The 13,719-nt window shown below is 33.6% G+C and overlaps 2 protein-coding genes across 2 annotated transcripts in view; both read right to left on the bottom strand.

Annotated features, from left to right (window-relative positions):
* The window catches only part of LOC133185489 (dynein axonemal heavy chain 5-like), a 42,448-nt gene extending 35,553 nt beyond the window's left edge, over positions 1-6,895 (bottom strand). The window contains exons 1-5 of the mRNA XM_061320746.1: positions 6,646-6,895; positions 5,782-5,825; positions 5,584-5,676; positions 1,832-1,927; positions 8-76 (exon numbers count right to left, since the gene is read on the bottom strand). Coding sequence (XP_061176730.1) covers positions 8-76; positions 1,832-1,927; positions 5,584-5,676; positions 5,782-5,825; positions 6,646-6,754 — 411 coding nt within the window. The 5' untranslated portion in view covers positions 6,755-6,895. The remainder of the gene's footprint in view (positions 1-7; positions 77-1,831; positions 1,928-5,583; positions 5,677-5,781; positions 5,826-6,645) is intronic.
* A 4,289-nt stretch (positions 6,896-11,184) lies between these two features.
* LOC133186079 (uncharacterized) lies at positions 11,185-13,464 on the bottom strand. Its single transcript, XM_061321360.1, has 2 exons — positions 13,325-13,464; positions 11,185-13,219 (listed from the first exon to the last, which is right to left on the bottom strand). Exons 1-2 carry the CDS (start codon positions 13,462-13,464, stop codon positions 11,200-11,202), a joined length of 2,160 nt encoding a protein of 719 aa, XP_061177344.1. The 3' UTR covers positions 11,185-11,199.
* Between the last annotated feature and the right edge of the window lie 255 nt (positions 13,465-13,719).

Genomic DNA, 13,719 nt, shown 5'->3' on the forward strand with positions numbered 1-13,719 from the left:
TACTTACTGCATCTTGATAAAAGAATATCAGTTTTCTTGTTCCATTTTCTTTGAAGAATGGTTCAATCATGTCAAACTGCAATGAATACATCAAAATAATTTTAACTGATTTTATATTAGAATTGTTTTTTTTTTAAAACAATGATCTGTGTTTATCAAATAATTTTATGACTTTTAGTGTTGTAAAGAGAATCTGTGTTTATGTTCACTCTCCCATACTGTTTCCACTAGTTTAACATAGAGATAACATGTCTACAATTAATTCATTCTAAACGAAGTCAGAAAAGGTCAAAATGACGCAATTTAAATTCTGACTACAATTTAATTTCAAATTTGAATTTAAAGTTTGGTATTACATGAGTGGTTCAATTCAAAAACCTTCTTTCTACTGATTTATGATTCAGACTACTAAGTGTCATACTTTAAAATCCTTAACAAGTAAAATTTGCTGCAAATATTCACCCCTCCACATTCTATCCAAATTTGTGTATTTCACACAAAGCTCTACTCCAAACAGCTAATGATAGAAAAGCAAATATGTACAAGTGAAATGTATCAGATTCAACCTTATAAGCACTAAATGTTTAACAGCTTTAAACCCAGATTTAATACACCTTTACCCAGGTAGACATATACAGGGCCCTTTCAAGTGTCACAGAGTAAATATTGACCTAAGTTATTTGCGACAGTTTGGTCCACTACTTAATTGTCTGAGCACCGACCCCAATCAGATAACTCTCAAACTAATATGTTGAAGAAGTTCTTATGGTCAATGTTAATCGTAAAAATATATCACTTCCACAGTAGAATTATCTCTCTATAAGGCTACCTCAAAGAATAACATTTGTAGGTCATCCAAGGACTTGTTTTATTAACTATCTTAGGACGAGAGCTGAGTACACAACGACACCTCAAACTTGAACAGCAGATTATATATACTGCTAGCATATATACCAATATTTATAATTTATTTTCTTCATTGGATTTACAAGTAAACAGTTATTGACCAAAATTTATGACACAGTTTAAACTAACATCTTATACTTCAGCTGTAGATGCAATATACAATAAGATATATATAAATATGTCATATTTAATGATCAGTGTCATATTCATTATACACTCAATAGCTGATCATTTAAAATCCCATGGGTTATTAAAATTGCTTCAAATTGATAATCAAATGTTAATGACTGAATATCAGGAAATATGCCCATTCGAAGTCTTTGCCCGGTAAAGCAGACCAAGCTTACAAGGTCGATCTGTGCAAAGACTAAGGGCAGGCATATTTCCTAATATTCAGTCAATAACCTTCTTATTACATATTTCAATGCAAATACATTTTTTTCTACTCATATGAATGGATTTTCTCTGTATTTCTGGTCATAAACGTCCTTAGTTATAGCATAAGTAACAGATATTTGAAACGACAAATGCATGTGATGTCACTAGAATGAAGAGATGGAAAAATATACAAACTGCAAATGCAAAAGTAGTCCCAGGGCATTACAGTGCATGCATGGGCTGATATGGCTATATAAAAGCCCAGTTTCTTTCTATTATTAATTTATTGAGAAATATATCAAAATAAGTAATAATTTGCCTTAAAAAGCTTAAGTTACCACAGCCTTTGCAATTGGTGTCAGATTACATAAAATTTTACATTAATTATTTTAATTGAATTTTCTTTTTTATTTAATTGTTTATTGAATTCTCATTCAAAGTGAGTTATTCTTAAACAATCCAAAAGTAAAAATTCTATACAAATTTACAACAAAAATGTATTTATTCAAGTGATTAATAAAGAGTAGTCATTAAGGACATTCCTTACCCGCTCATCACCAAAGAGGAAGTCCTCCACAGCACTGACATCAAGGTTAAGTGCAGTGGCCAGCTGCTGGAACATGTGCTGGTGCCTAGCATCACACTGAAAAAGATGAGAACCAGTTTTACTAAGACTACTCTTTGTTTTAAAATGTCTATTACATTATATATCGACAACTATAATTTGAGTGTTTTGTTGTTGTTTGTGTTGAACATACATGCTGTCACCTTTCATAAAATGAATAGGATAATTAGAAATACACTCATAAGGAAATGTATAGCAGCAGTTGATCAACTCTTCGAAAAGTTATTAAAAATAACCTGCTTGCAGCAAGGACTTTTGAACACAAAAATATTTGTGTTTAATTTATTCTGCATACTTGTTAATTTATTATGTAAAAAAAAGTCTCAATTCAATCCTTATCTTATCTGGTCATTAATCAGAATTTAAGGGAGCTGATTGGGTCTTTTTGTGTGAAAACTACAATACAAAAATTCTTTAATTTTATATCATATGTAACTTTCACTGACTTCAGTATACATGCCAAGTTTAGGGAAAATCTATCGTCTGGGTATTTTTTAAGGACCCTCTTTCGCCCTACGCACAGGTGGACAAATTTAAAAGTCAGGGCGATTTCAAAGAACACAATATAATTTCTTTAACAGAAATATGAATGGGCGAAATTAAAATGGGGCAAAATTAGTTGCAAATGTGAAAGGGCGAAAATAACCCTGTATACAGTATATCCAATGTGTGTACAGATCACTGCACATAGTTTTAATCTGCTCATATTCCCATCAATTTTTTTAACTTTAATACATGTACATGCAATATGTCCAATAGGAGTGTTCATCGTACATTCAGAATGTCCAATAGCTTCTGAGTAATGCTGTTTATGAAATTGACCATTTCATGTAATACATACAATTATATTGCTTTTTATCTCTAAACGAAAATAAGGGTATAGAAAAGTTTGATTTGTTTGAAGTGTCAAGCTAATAAAGGATGACTTTATTTCCTCTTCAAAATAAATATTGGGAGTTTATTTCTTCTCTGATATGTATCCAGATAAACAAGATAAAATATATTTCCAAGGAAAATAACTGATCAGATAAAAAGAAAATTGATAGTTTACTTCAAAACTGCATGACATTACAGGCCGTACATCATTAGAGACACTACTACCAGTGTCCGATTATCCATGCATTCAATACAGCCCTATCAGTTTTAAAGGTATCATATGAAATTCAATCCCTTCGTCTGAAAAACATGCCTATCCACATTTAAAATATAAGTCTCTGAAAAACCCTAATCTTCATTTTATTGCAACACAATGAGCTCTGATCAACAGATTTTCAATTCCAGAATTAATCGGGGGTTATAGCCCAAGTTCTTTTTTTTTTTAAATCCACAGCAGATTTAAGACAAAACAAAAGACAGATTAAAATATTACTGTAGAGTGTATAGACCTTGTCAGGGATGCCATCTAATGCACATGTCTACAAAGCATTTAAAAAGATTGATAAAGGGTTGTGTCCATGGATACATTACAACAGACGGAGCCCTTCGTAAAGTTCATACACCAACTGAGGTTTTATCAGCCCATAGCTACCTCCTGCATGTTGGCATTCACACAGAATTACATTCATCCTTCTTTGTTTTATAACAATATCTTTAAATCCAATGATATCATAATTAAAACGAAAATTAAAACGTGACTAATTTGCTACAGTATTTTCCAATCTTATGAAAAATACAGTTTCTCACTTTCTAAACTGGGCTCTCACATCAGTTTTTTGGGAATTTGGCCAGGGCTATAAAGATTACGCAAAGAGCAACCTTTTGGGGAGTTTTGGGATAACCTTTATACTTTAAAATCATGATATATTGGGTTTCTAATGTTTGTTATCGACTAAATTTCTGTTTTGCAATACAGATGAATATGAATAGCAAGTATTACTGTACATGTATTAGTTTATTTATTATACATCCAATTATATTTTCTTTAATTCTGAGGAGAAATCATTATTGGAAAAATTGACACATTAAATTGGGAAAAAGAGTACCTTTTCTGAATTGGAAATGTGGCCTTTGAACGACCCCAATTATAGACGATCGAGAGCCCTGCTATATATAAATTCTTCTTTTCATTGCTGAATCAAATTTTTAGTAACAATGATGGTCAATGGGGACTCTGTTTCAAGAGTCATAATGGAATGGATCAAACAGCAAAACAACAAGTCAATTACTACAATTACCTTAAAAGCTAAATGCTTCCTTTTTACTCAATGTTTTGGCAAATTACTTAATACAGCTCATCAGCAGAAAATTCATGTTAAGTATCTAATGTATGCTATATCCTTTTTATAACTCGTCTGTTAAAGAGTATGTCAGGTATGGAAATTTCTTGAACATATAAAGTTTAAACATCACACTTTAAATCAACTATAATGGAAGAACACAGAATTTTAATTTAAAAGTTTCTTTTTCTTTTCCAAATGAGTGAAAACCAGTGAAGCAAGTAATTCTATCGAACTTGTACACTTTCAAACTTTAGAAATAATTTTATACACTACTGAGTGAAAAAAGCCATTATATTTTGGGCATTTAATCGTGAGAACTATTATGCACATGTCATAAAGAAAAAAAGTGGTACATGTTTAAAAGAAACCAAACTTAAAGACCTGAAAACCAAATAAATTTTGTGGGGAAAATTAAAAATAACTATGTATGCAAATGTCTATAATAAAAACAACACAATTTCCATTTTTTTTAAATGAATGTTCACATCATAGATGTGTTCTGTAGTCTAACTAGACATTTTCTGTGTAACTGGAGTAAATTAACACTTCATTTAAAACAGCCTTTTCTTGGTTGAAAAAGAGGGTAAATATTGACTCATAGTTTAACACAATCAATTGTAAACAAAATCTAGACAAACTGCAATCTGGTCTTTCAATACTGATTTGTAATGATCATTTTTTTTTTCTGTCGCAAAAAGGGCAATTGAGAACACAGATTTGTTATTGGATATGCGAGTTGTGTGGACTATTAAGCCTATATGCTGCTGACTAAGAACAGCATTAGTGACGGAATTAATTTTACCATAAAGACATTGTTGTTAAGATCAACAAAAGAATATTGATATTGATTGGCAAAACATTTAACTTTCCAAAGCATGTTGGTACTATATACTCAGCATACTCTCAGTTTTGCTCATACTTTGTCAATCATTTTCTTTGCAAACATTAAATTCATTAAACCTTTTTATTTTTCATCTTAAATTCAATAGAAAATTTGTGTTTTCCCATTCATGAGTCTAACTGGACGGAGCTGAAATGTGCACATATTAGGAAATCACAGAGCTCAACATTTTCTTATCAAAGAAAATTAAATTCTTATTCTTAGTTTCATATTGATTTTAGGATTTCACCACAGAATAAAAGACCCATTACAACAGTAAATTGATATATGCTAAAAAATACTGGACATTTTGTGACTCTATGGGTGTGTCCAGTTTTATGTTCCAGATCAAGGTTGTTATTATGTAAATCACTTACTCTTAATCACTGCATAAAGAAAACTTACTGTCATATTAAACTGATACTTAATATAACTCTAACATATTATTTTAAATACAGAACTCCACCAATTTTTGCCTTTAAACCTAATTGCAACAAGCAAACTATTACTTATAATTTCTTTCTAGGCTCCATGATGATGATCTTTTTTATTGTAAATTGTTGTCCTTTTCGTACCTGCATTTGTCTTTCCTCGCGGTTCTGTTTGGCCCGCTTCTGCATTTCTTTCATGGCCTCACTGCTGAGGACATTCTTCTTTTGCTGCGTAACCTGGGAAATAGTTACAATAAACATAATATATAAACTGCTTAAAGAGGAAAGTTACAAATGGAATATGGTTAGGATACATTAATATGTTCAAAATACAATGTTTACCTTCGGCTGCGCTGCTTGTTTTGCTGGTGGTTTCTTTTTCTCATCTCCTAATTAAAGGAAAATTCAAACCATGAAGAATTTATTTGTAATTTATGCTGTGTTTGCATGTTTTATGGAACTGTCCTATCAAACTTCAAAGAAAATGATAAATTATTCATTTCTGAAAGACAGATCAAAGGGAAATTTGTGCCAGACTTGCAATATTTTGTGTGTAGTAAACATTCTTACACCGAAATGCTCCAATAACTAGAAAATGTTTATACTATCTAAGTGAGATGGAGTTTTCCCTTTTGGAGCAAGTCTTACATAAGAGAATGATATCTCAATTTACCACAGTCAAACTGATTCTCGCCACCCTCAAATACATTCACCAGGTGCAATTGACTCCATATATAACCTTAAGAAACTACTGAGATCAATGCAATGTGCATCCAAATACTATTGTGATCAACACATGCTCCCACAAAAATTGTTGTCTATCTTTAAGAGTCATGCATGTACCATCCAAATCTCTCACATACCTATATCATTACTGAAACTTTCATCTGAGTATCCATATGTCAAGAAATCGCTTGAAGAAGATGCTAATTGAATGTAATGTTGAAAATTCTCTTACAAGGAATTGGGCCTCATTGATATATATATATAGAGAGAGAAACTAGTTTTAAGAGGGGGCATGGGCAGATTCAAATTTCATTTTTTATAATTCATTATCAACGACTAAGTTTAATTTAATTTCTAAATTATAATAATAATCGTCCTTTTTTTAAATTCTAAATTTACTTTAATAAGCCACGAAATGAAATGAAATACAGCATGAACAAAATCTTCAAGGGGGTCCAATATCTGTATGCTGAGTCCTACCTTTCACTGAAACCAAAGGAGGTGCCACTTCTTGATCAGGCTTTGGACTCGGGGGTTTAGTGGACTCCTTTTCACTTGGTCCCCCATCCTGTTGCTCTGTAGTCTCCATCGTTAAAAACACTGCTAAAGTAAAGTAATCCTAATATACTAACTCTACGATCTACTGATCAGACGGGCGACATCCCGTCCTTCACAACTTCACAAGTAACAGACCGTTTCCGGTAGCGCGTATGAATACGTCACTCTTACAAACTATTTGTGCGTCTTTAAAATTTAATCTAATACAGTTTAAAACCAATGAGATTGCTTAGTAAAGATTATGAAAATGTTTATGCAACGTAAAGTCTTTTATGAAAGTAATTTAATTGATTTTCAGAGGACGTCTATTGAACTTTTATCGCGGAGTAACATCCATAACGACAAGGCAGCGTCGTGACCATAGTTACATGATGCTAAGGAGTCGGTGCGCGATTTCGCGGGAAATGTCACATAAACGTGTAAAATATACGCAAGACCTAAATAGTAAATTGACAATGTAATGCATTTTGTAGCAAAAAAAACTATGTTCAACGTTTTCTGTTACAAAAAAATTAAAAATAAGATATTCGACCTTCCTTTCAAGCACATTAATAATTTACATGTACTTTCAAACGGTTTAACGGAGAACGTACCTATGATACTTTGTAATGCATTTGATTATTTTGTACTTTGATTCCTTTTATGAACAGAAAACACTTTCCTATCTTATAATTTCCTTTTTTCATTTTATTTACAAATTTTATACCAATAAATTCTTTAACTCATCCCTGGGAGGGCGTTTAATTACTGGAAGTGGGTTCATAATCAGATCACAAAAGACTTTCAAAACAGAGAAGTTACTGAATGGTATTAGAAAACGGCTCTTTAATGGGTTTTTTTTCCTTTATCACAATATTGCACCATTGTTTTTGCGTGTTGTTATTGTGTTCACGCCAATGTATTTAATGCCACTTCCATCAATAAAATTAATCTCTTATATGTATTTAAAAAAAACAGCATAGCACACCCACAACCTCTGAAAGAACCTGTGTCATTTATGGGAAATTTAAATGATTACTGTCTGAGTAGATCAAAGCGTCAACAGTTGTCCTTCCTCTTCCTTCCTAAAGTCATTGAATGGGCAACAACTCTCAAGTATGAGCAAGGCTTACTGTGAATCGGAGTATCTCTCTCTCTCTATTCCAAATTGAATTCCCCAGCTACAACCATATTTGTACAGAATTTAAAAAAAAATGATTATCATTCAAACATTACATGTATGATTATATTTGTCTGGTCCAATGGATCCAGTTCATTTCATGTACTTCCATGTACCAAGTATTAGGGTTGTGAATACTCTGGCTTAGTGGCTATACAACTAAAATACAAAAAATAACAAATGCCTTTAGTTTATTTTTTATTCATAAAAGAAGGAACAAAAAACAATGAAAAATGTTATTACATGGCATATATATATACCACCTGTAAGTGAAGGCTTTTTGAAGCTTATTTGCCCCCCCCCCCCCTTATTTTTAACTTGAAAGATTTTTTTTATTTTTAATATATAATAATTCTTCTATGTACAGGCATTCAAGATAGAATTTTTTAAGTCCTAAATTTTAATTGTGTTTTGCCTTGTCATATTTCTATTAGTTTGATATACTGTCTTTCAAAAGAAATTCAACTGTAATTGATAAATCTAAAAATTAACAATTGACTTATAATGAATGTAATTTGAACATTATTTCTTAAAAGAAAACATTGAAAAAACATTTTCAACAGTGTTAAACCATTAAAAAATTCTCTTCCAGTATCAGCTAGAAATCACATCTACATGTATCTTTTTTTATTGCATTTCTTTTATCAAAATTTGTAGATAAAATGCACTTTACCCATCAATGATCACCTGACCAATTCATTAATCATATCCAAAATATCTTACACATAATTTACAACATCGACAATAATAATATATAAGGTGAAGAGACAAAATTAAGTCCAAAGTTATTTGCTAAGCATCATTCTATTGGAACCAAATACTCACATTTCCTTAATTATCTCCCCCTTAAAAAAGGTGTGTGACAGTGTCCCTTCACTGAACCCAAATTCTCTTCAACCAAAGTTTGAATAAAACTGGCTTAGAGGTTGAAAATTAGGGCTGGGACGATATATCAAGATATCGATTTTGTTTGAGGATGATACGCATATCAATACATATGAAGAAATATCGAAATATCATTAAAACAAGAAGTGTTTGTGAAACATTGATGCCCCCATATAGCAGCTTATGGCGAAGGTTAAAGTTTCACAAATGCAAGTCAAAATCCAGGCCAAAAGATAAAAAATGTTGGTACGCAAAGAAAAGTCTTGTCTCGAGGAATATACCTGTGAAATTTGAAAGCCCTAGCTGCAACTGTTAACAAGAGGCCCAGGGGCCACATCGCTCACCTGAGCACTATGGCTAGGAAAAAAGCAAAAATCAGTTTACTATTGGAAATCTTAAATACATAAGTGGTACCAACCTACCTCTAAAAGGGAGTGGGGGGGGGGGGGGGGGGTATGAATTGAACAAAATTGAATCTACACTAAGGATGATTACGTATTTTTTTGACTGTGACTTTTTTCCCTACAAGTTTGAACTTTCACTGTGGCCCCACCTACCCCTGGGGGGTTATTGATTTGAACGAATTTGAATCTACACTATCTGAGGATGCTTCCATATAAATATGACCAATCACAGCTCTGCTGTTCTTGAGAAGAAAATTTTTGAAGATTTTTCCTATATACTCCTATGTAAAACTTTGATTAAAGGTTAAAGTTTTTCGAAAGTAGGTCAAACTCCAATGTCAAAGTCAAAAGGTCAAAGTGGTTGGAATCCAAAGGAAAGTGATGTCACAAGGATTACATATGTGAAGTATGAAAGCCCTAGCTCCAACCGTTCAAAAGTTATGGCCAAGGTTAAAGTTTTTCAAAAGTAGGTCAAACTCCTAGGTCAAGGTCAAAAGGTCAAAATGGTTGACATCCAGAGGAAGGTCTTGTCACAAAGAACACACATGAGAAGCTTGAAACCCCAAGCACCAACAGTTCAGAAGTTATGGGCAAGGTTAAAGTCTCATAAAATTTTGCAAAAGTGGGTCAAACTCCAAGGTCAAGGACAAAAGGTCAAATATGATGGTACCCAAAGAAAGGTCTTGTCACAAGGAATACACATGTGAAATATGAAAGTCATAGCTCCAACCAATCAAAAGTTATGGACAAGGTTAAAGTTGACAACAGACAGACAGACAGGACAAAAACAATATACCCCCGGGATCTTTCGATCCTGGGGCATAAAAATTCTGACTTGTTTTTCTTTGCTTGGGTTTAATATATAAAATAAATATGCTAAATATAAATATGAAATACATAATAATTAATACCACTTGTGTAAAATTATTTTGTTTTACAACAGATATACAATTCTTTGAATAAATTATTCTTATTTGTGAAGAAATGTTTTGTTCATTTCAATACAAAAAAAAGATTTTATAACCAATTCAACATATCTGGTACATTTCGTATCGTGGCTCAATTATAGTGATGTGTATTGATAAAATGTTGAATCATCCCAGCCCTATTGAAAATGTGATTTTTAGTTTACAGATGGATGGATGGATGGATAGAGGGAGGTCAGATAACTGGTGGTCAGGAAAGCTCACTTGGGCTAAGGCTCAGGTGAACAAACAAGAGGCCCATGGGTGACAATGCTCACCTTAGTTACTATGGCCCTTCTTGATCTTTATCAACAGATTCTTTTCCAATATATTCTCATGTAAAACTTGATCACCAATTGTAGCCCACCCTATCCTCTGGGGTCATGATTTGAACAAACATGAATCTATACACTTTCTATAAATATGACAAATCATGACTTTGCTGTTCCTGGGAAAAAGATTTTTATTATGTATTCCTATGTAAAACTTTGATCTCCCATTGGTGCCCACTCTATCCCTGGGGGTCATGATTTGAACACATTTGAATCTACACTTTCTGAGGATGCTTCCATATAAATATGACTGATTATGGCTTTGCTGTTCTTGAGAATTTTTTTTTCAAGATTTTTCCTTTGATCACTCATAGTGGCCAAACCCTACCCCCTAGTGGTCATGATTTCAATAACTTGATCTAACCTTTGTCAGGAAGCTTTCACATAAATTTCGTCTTTTCCGGCCCAGTGGTTCTTGAGAAGAAGATTTTTAAATGACCCCACCAAATTTTACTTCTTTATTATCTCCTCTTGGAAGAGGGCGTGGCTCTTCATTTGTTCAAACTTGAATCCCCTTTATCCAAGGATACTCTGTGTCAAGTTTGGTTGAAATTGGCCCAGTGGTTCTGGAGAAGATGAAAATGTGAAAAGTTTACCACAACAACGACAACGGACATTTCAAACAGAAAAGCTCACTTGAGCCTTCCCCTAAGATGAACTAAAAATAAAAATGACTTCAGTAATTAAATAGTTCTCAAATATGAGTAATCTTTTCTCACTGTCATGCGATACTAGTACTCGTAAAATCTTTCATAAAATTCATCCTCTTTTATAATAGCATTTGCAATGTCCAAAGGTAAACACACAGAGACTAGAGACTTTCTCTCATTGTTGTCCCTACATGGAGCCTTGACCAAATCAACCATGATATGTGGTCCAAATTGGTCATCTTTCTCTTCAAACTCCCTCTGAGTTAATTGTTTAACAAGAGAGGACAACTTATTGTATTGCTCCTCATATCTTATCCTCTCCATCTCCACTTTCCTTGAATATTCATCCTGTACAGCTTGTTCTTCACTGAAAGCAACACACTTCATATGATTCATTTGTGCCTGATGGTCCATTTTCAGCTGCATGAGTTTACACTGTTTAATCATCAGATCAAAATGCTGATAATGAACAGATCTCGCCTCCATTTCCTGTTGAATTCGTAAGTGTCGTATGCGATTCCTATTCCGGTCAATTTGATCATCCATCTTTGCATGGAAGATACACTTCATCTCCTGGAGTCTGTTATAATAATAAAACTCCAAGTCATTCATGTCCATTTTCAATTTGTTAATATTTTCTGCCAAAGATCTTGTATTCACATGACTTTTCATATATGGGTCGGCCCCACTGTTATCTCCATGTAGGGTAGATAAGTGAAATCCTTCCAATCGACCTTTCATGCCATTGGTCTTTTTCCTTAAAGTAGTTGCATAGGTCAAATTTTTATCAGGATTATGGATTCCACTGGAATTCCATTTTCTCATCACACTCCTTGTAAGTTCATTTTCATTTTTTAAATAAGATCTCTCTGACTCATAATTTAACTGTGCGTAATGTTTCTCATCAGTCTCTTTGTCTTGAGAATCTTTTGCATCCTCGACACTTTCATCAGCATGTTTTATCAGTGGACTGACACACACCATCGGTACTCTAACCTTATTATCTAACACTGAAGTCTCTGTATTTCTTCTTTTAGAAGCCTCCTCTTCATCTCGATCAGACTTATCAAAATCTGATTCCGAGTCCAACAGCAAGTTGATGACAACATATTCTACATCTGACTGGGCTTTGTCACTCTCTAGATTCCTTTTAACCATTCCTTCAGACTCATCCTCATGAGAATCTGTAAGTTTTGTCTTTTTGGAATGTTTTTCTTCAAAATCATTTTCCTTTCTCTTCTGAGTATCACACTCAGTGTTTTTATTAACATCAACATTTGTCTTCTGGCCTATTTCACTTGTGCTAACAGTTTTTAATATGTTGATTCCCTTATCCTCTGCATCTAAGTCATCAGTACCTGATCTAGAAGCTGTCGTCTCCGATTCTGTTTTTGGTATTTCAGTTGCTTTCTCCAAAACTGCAACATTTCTGTCATTCTTCAGTGTTTTATCAGCAATTACAGTATCCTCACCTGATAACAAAGTTTCTTCATCAATATTGTCATCTGAATCTAACTCACTATAAATGAAGTCATCCAGTCCAAGAATATCCTCTGAAAGTTCAATATCTTCTTCCTCATCTATAACAACTAAACTTGTTGAAGTTGTGGTTGAAAAACTTGCGAATCTCCCAGGTGTTTCTTCTTTCTTCTGCTCTTCTCTCTGTGGCTTGTCTCTTTGTACATAGGACTGGGATAAAATGCTATCCATGTCTATTTTGCTTAGTTGCGTCTGATTCAGATCTTTTAAGGAATCCTCCATTTTTAACTTTGAGGGACCTTCTGAACTCAACAAATGATTCTGAGGCAGCTCACACAACATTGTGATCTCAGACAACAGCTCTTCATAGGTCATTTCATGTATGTCTTTAGCCGCATTTTCTCCCTCAAACACAGTCCCAACTTTGTCTGCTTGCTCTAAGACAGTTCTAGATGTGTCCTCTTGCTCCAAAACAGTCATTTCTTTAGGCTCTGACGTCAAAGGACTTGAACATAACTTTTTTGGCACTAATGGTGTACTGTGAGTTCTGAATGAAAATCTTTTGTCTGAATGAGGATCAAGGGAAGGTGTGAATTCAGTAGCTGAACATTGCACAACAGAAGTGACTGTATGAGATGGAGTATCCATGCAACTTTTATCATTTGATTTAATAGGAGACAAGGTGAGTGTCTGGTTAGGTGTCCTGGCTTGAGTGACTGTATGAGATGGAGTATCCACGTTACTTTTATCATTTGATTTTATCGGAGACAAGTTGAGTGTCTGGTTAAATGTCCTAGTGTGAGAACCTTCCTCGCACAGACTTAAAATGGAGCTGTGTAGCTCATCTATATCAGATTCTGAACCCATGCTGCAAAATAAAAACATATTATTTTACACTTATATAGCTGCACTTAATTCACTTACTATAGGCAAACATGTCAAAATGCTCACTCAAGTCACATTGTTCTACCTTTCTCTAGATGACCAATGCGTAATGAGAACCTTATTTGTTCAGAGTTGTCAAAATTGTCGGACCTGTCGGCAAGAACAGTAACAAGAGGCCCACGGGCCACCTCACTCACCTGAGCACTGTGGCTAGGAAAAAATCAAAACTCAGTTCAG

Source organism: Saccostrea echinata, unplaced genomic scaffold (assembly GCF_033153115.1).
Source record: "Saccostrea echinata isolate AGI-Se365-2 ecotype Australia unplaced genomic scaffold, CSIRO_AGI_Sech_v1 ptg000012l, whole genome shotgun sequence".
In the NCBI taxonomy this organism is placed as follows: Eukaryota; Metazoa; Mollusca; class Bivalvia; order Ostreida; family Ostreidae; genus Saccostrea; species Saccostrea echinata.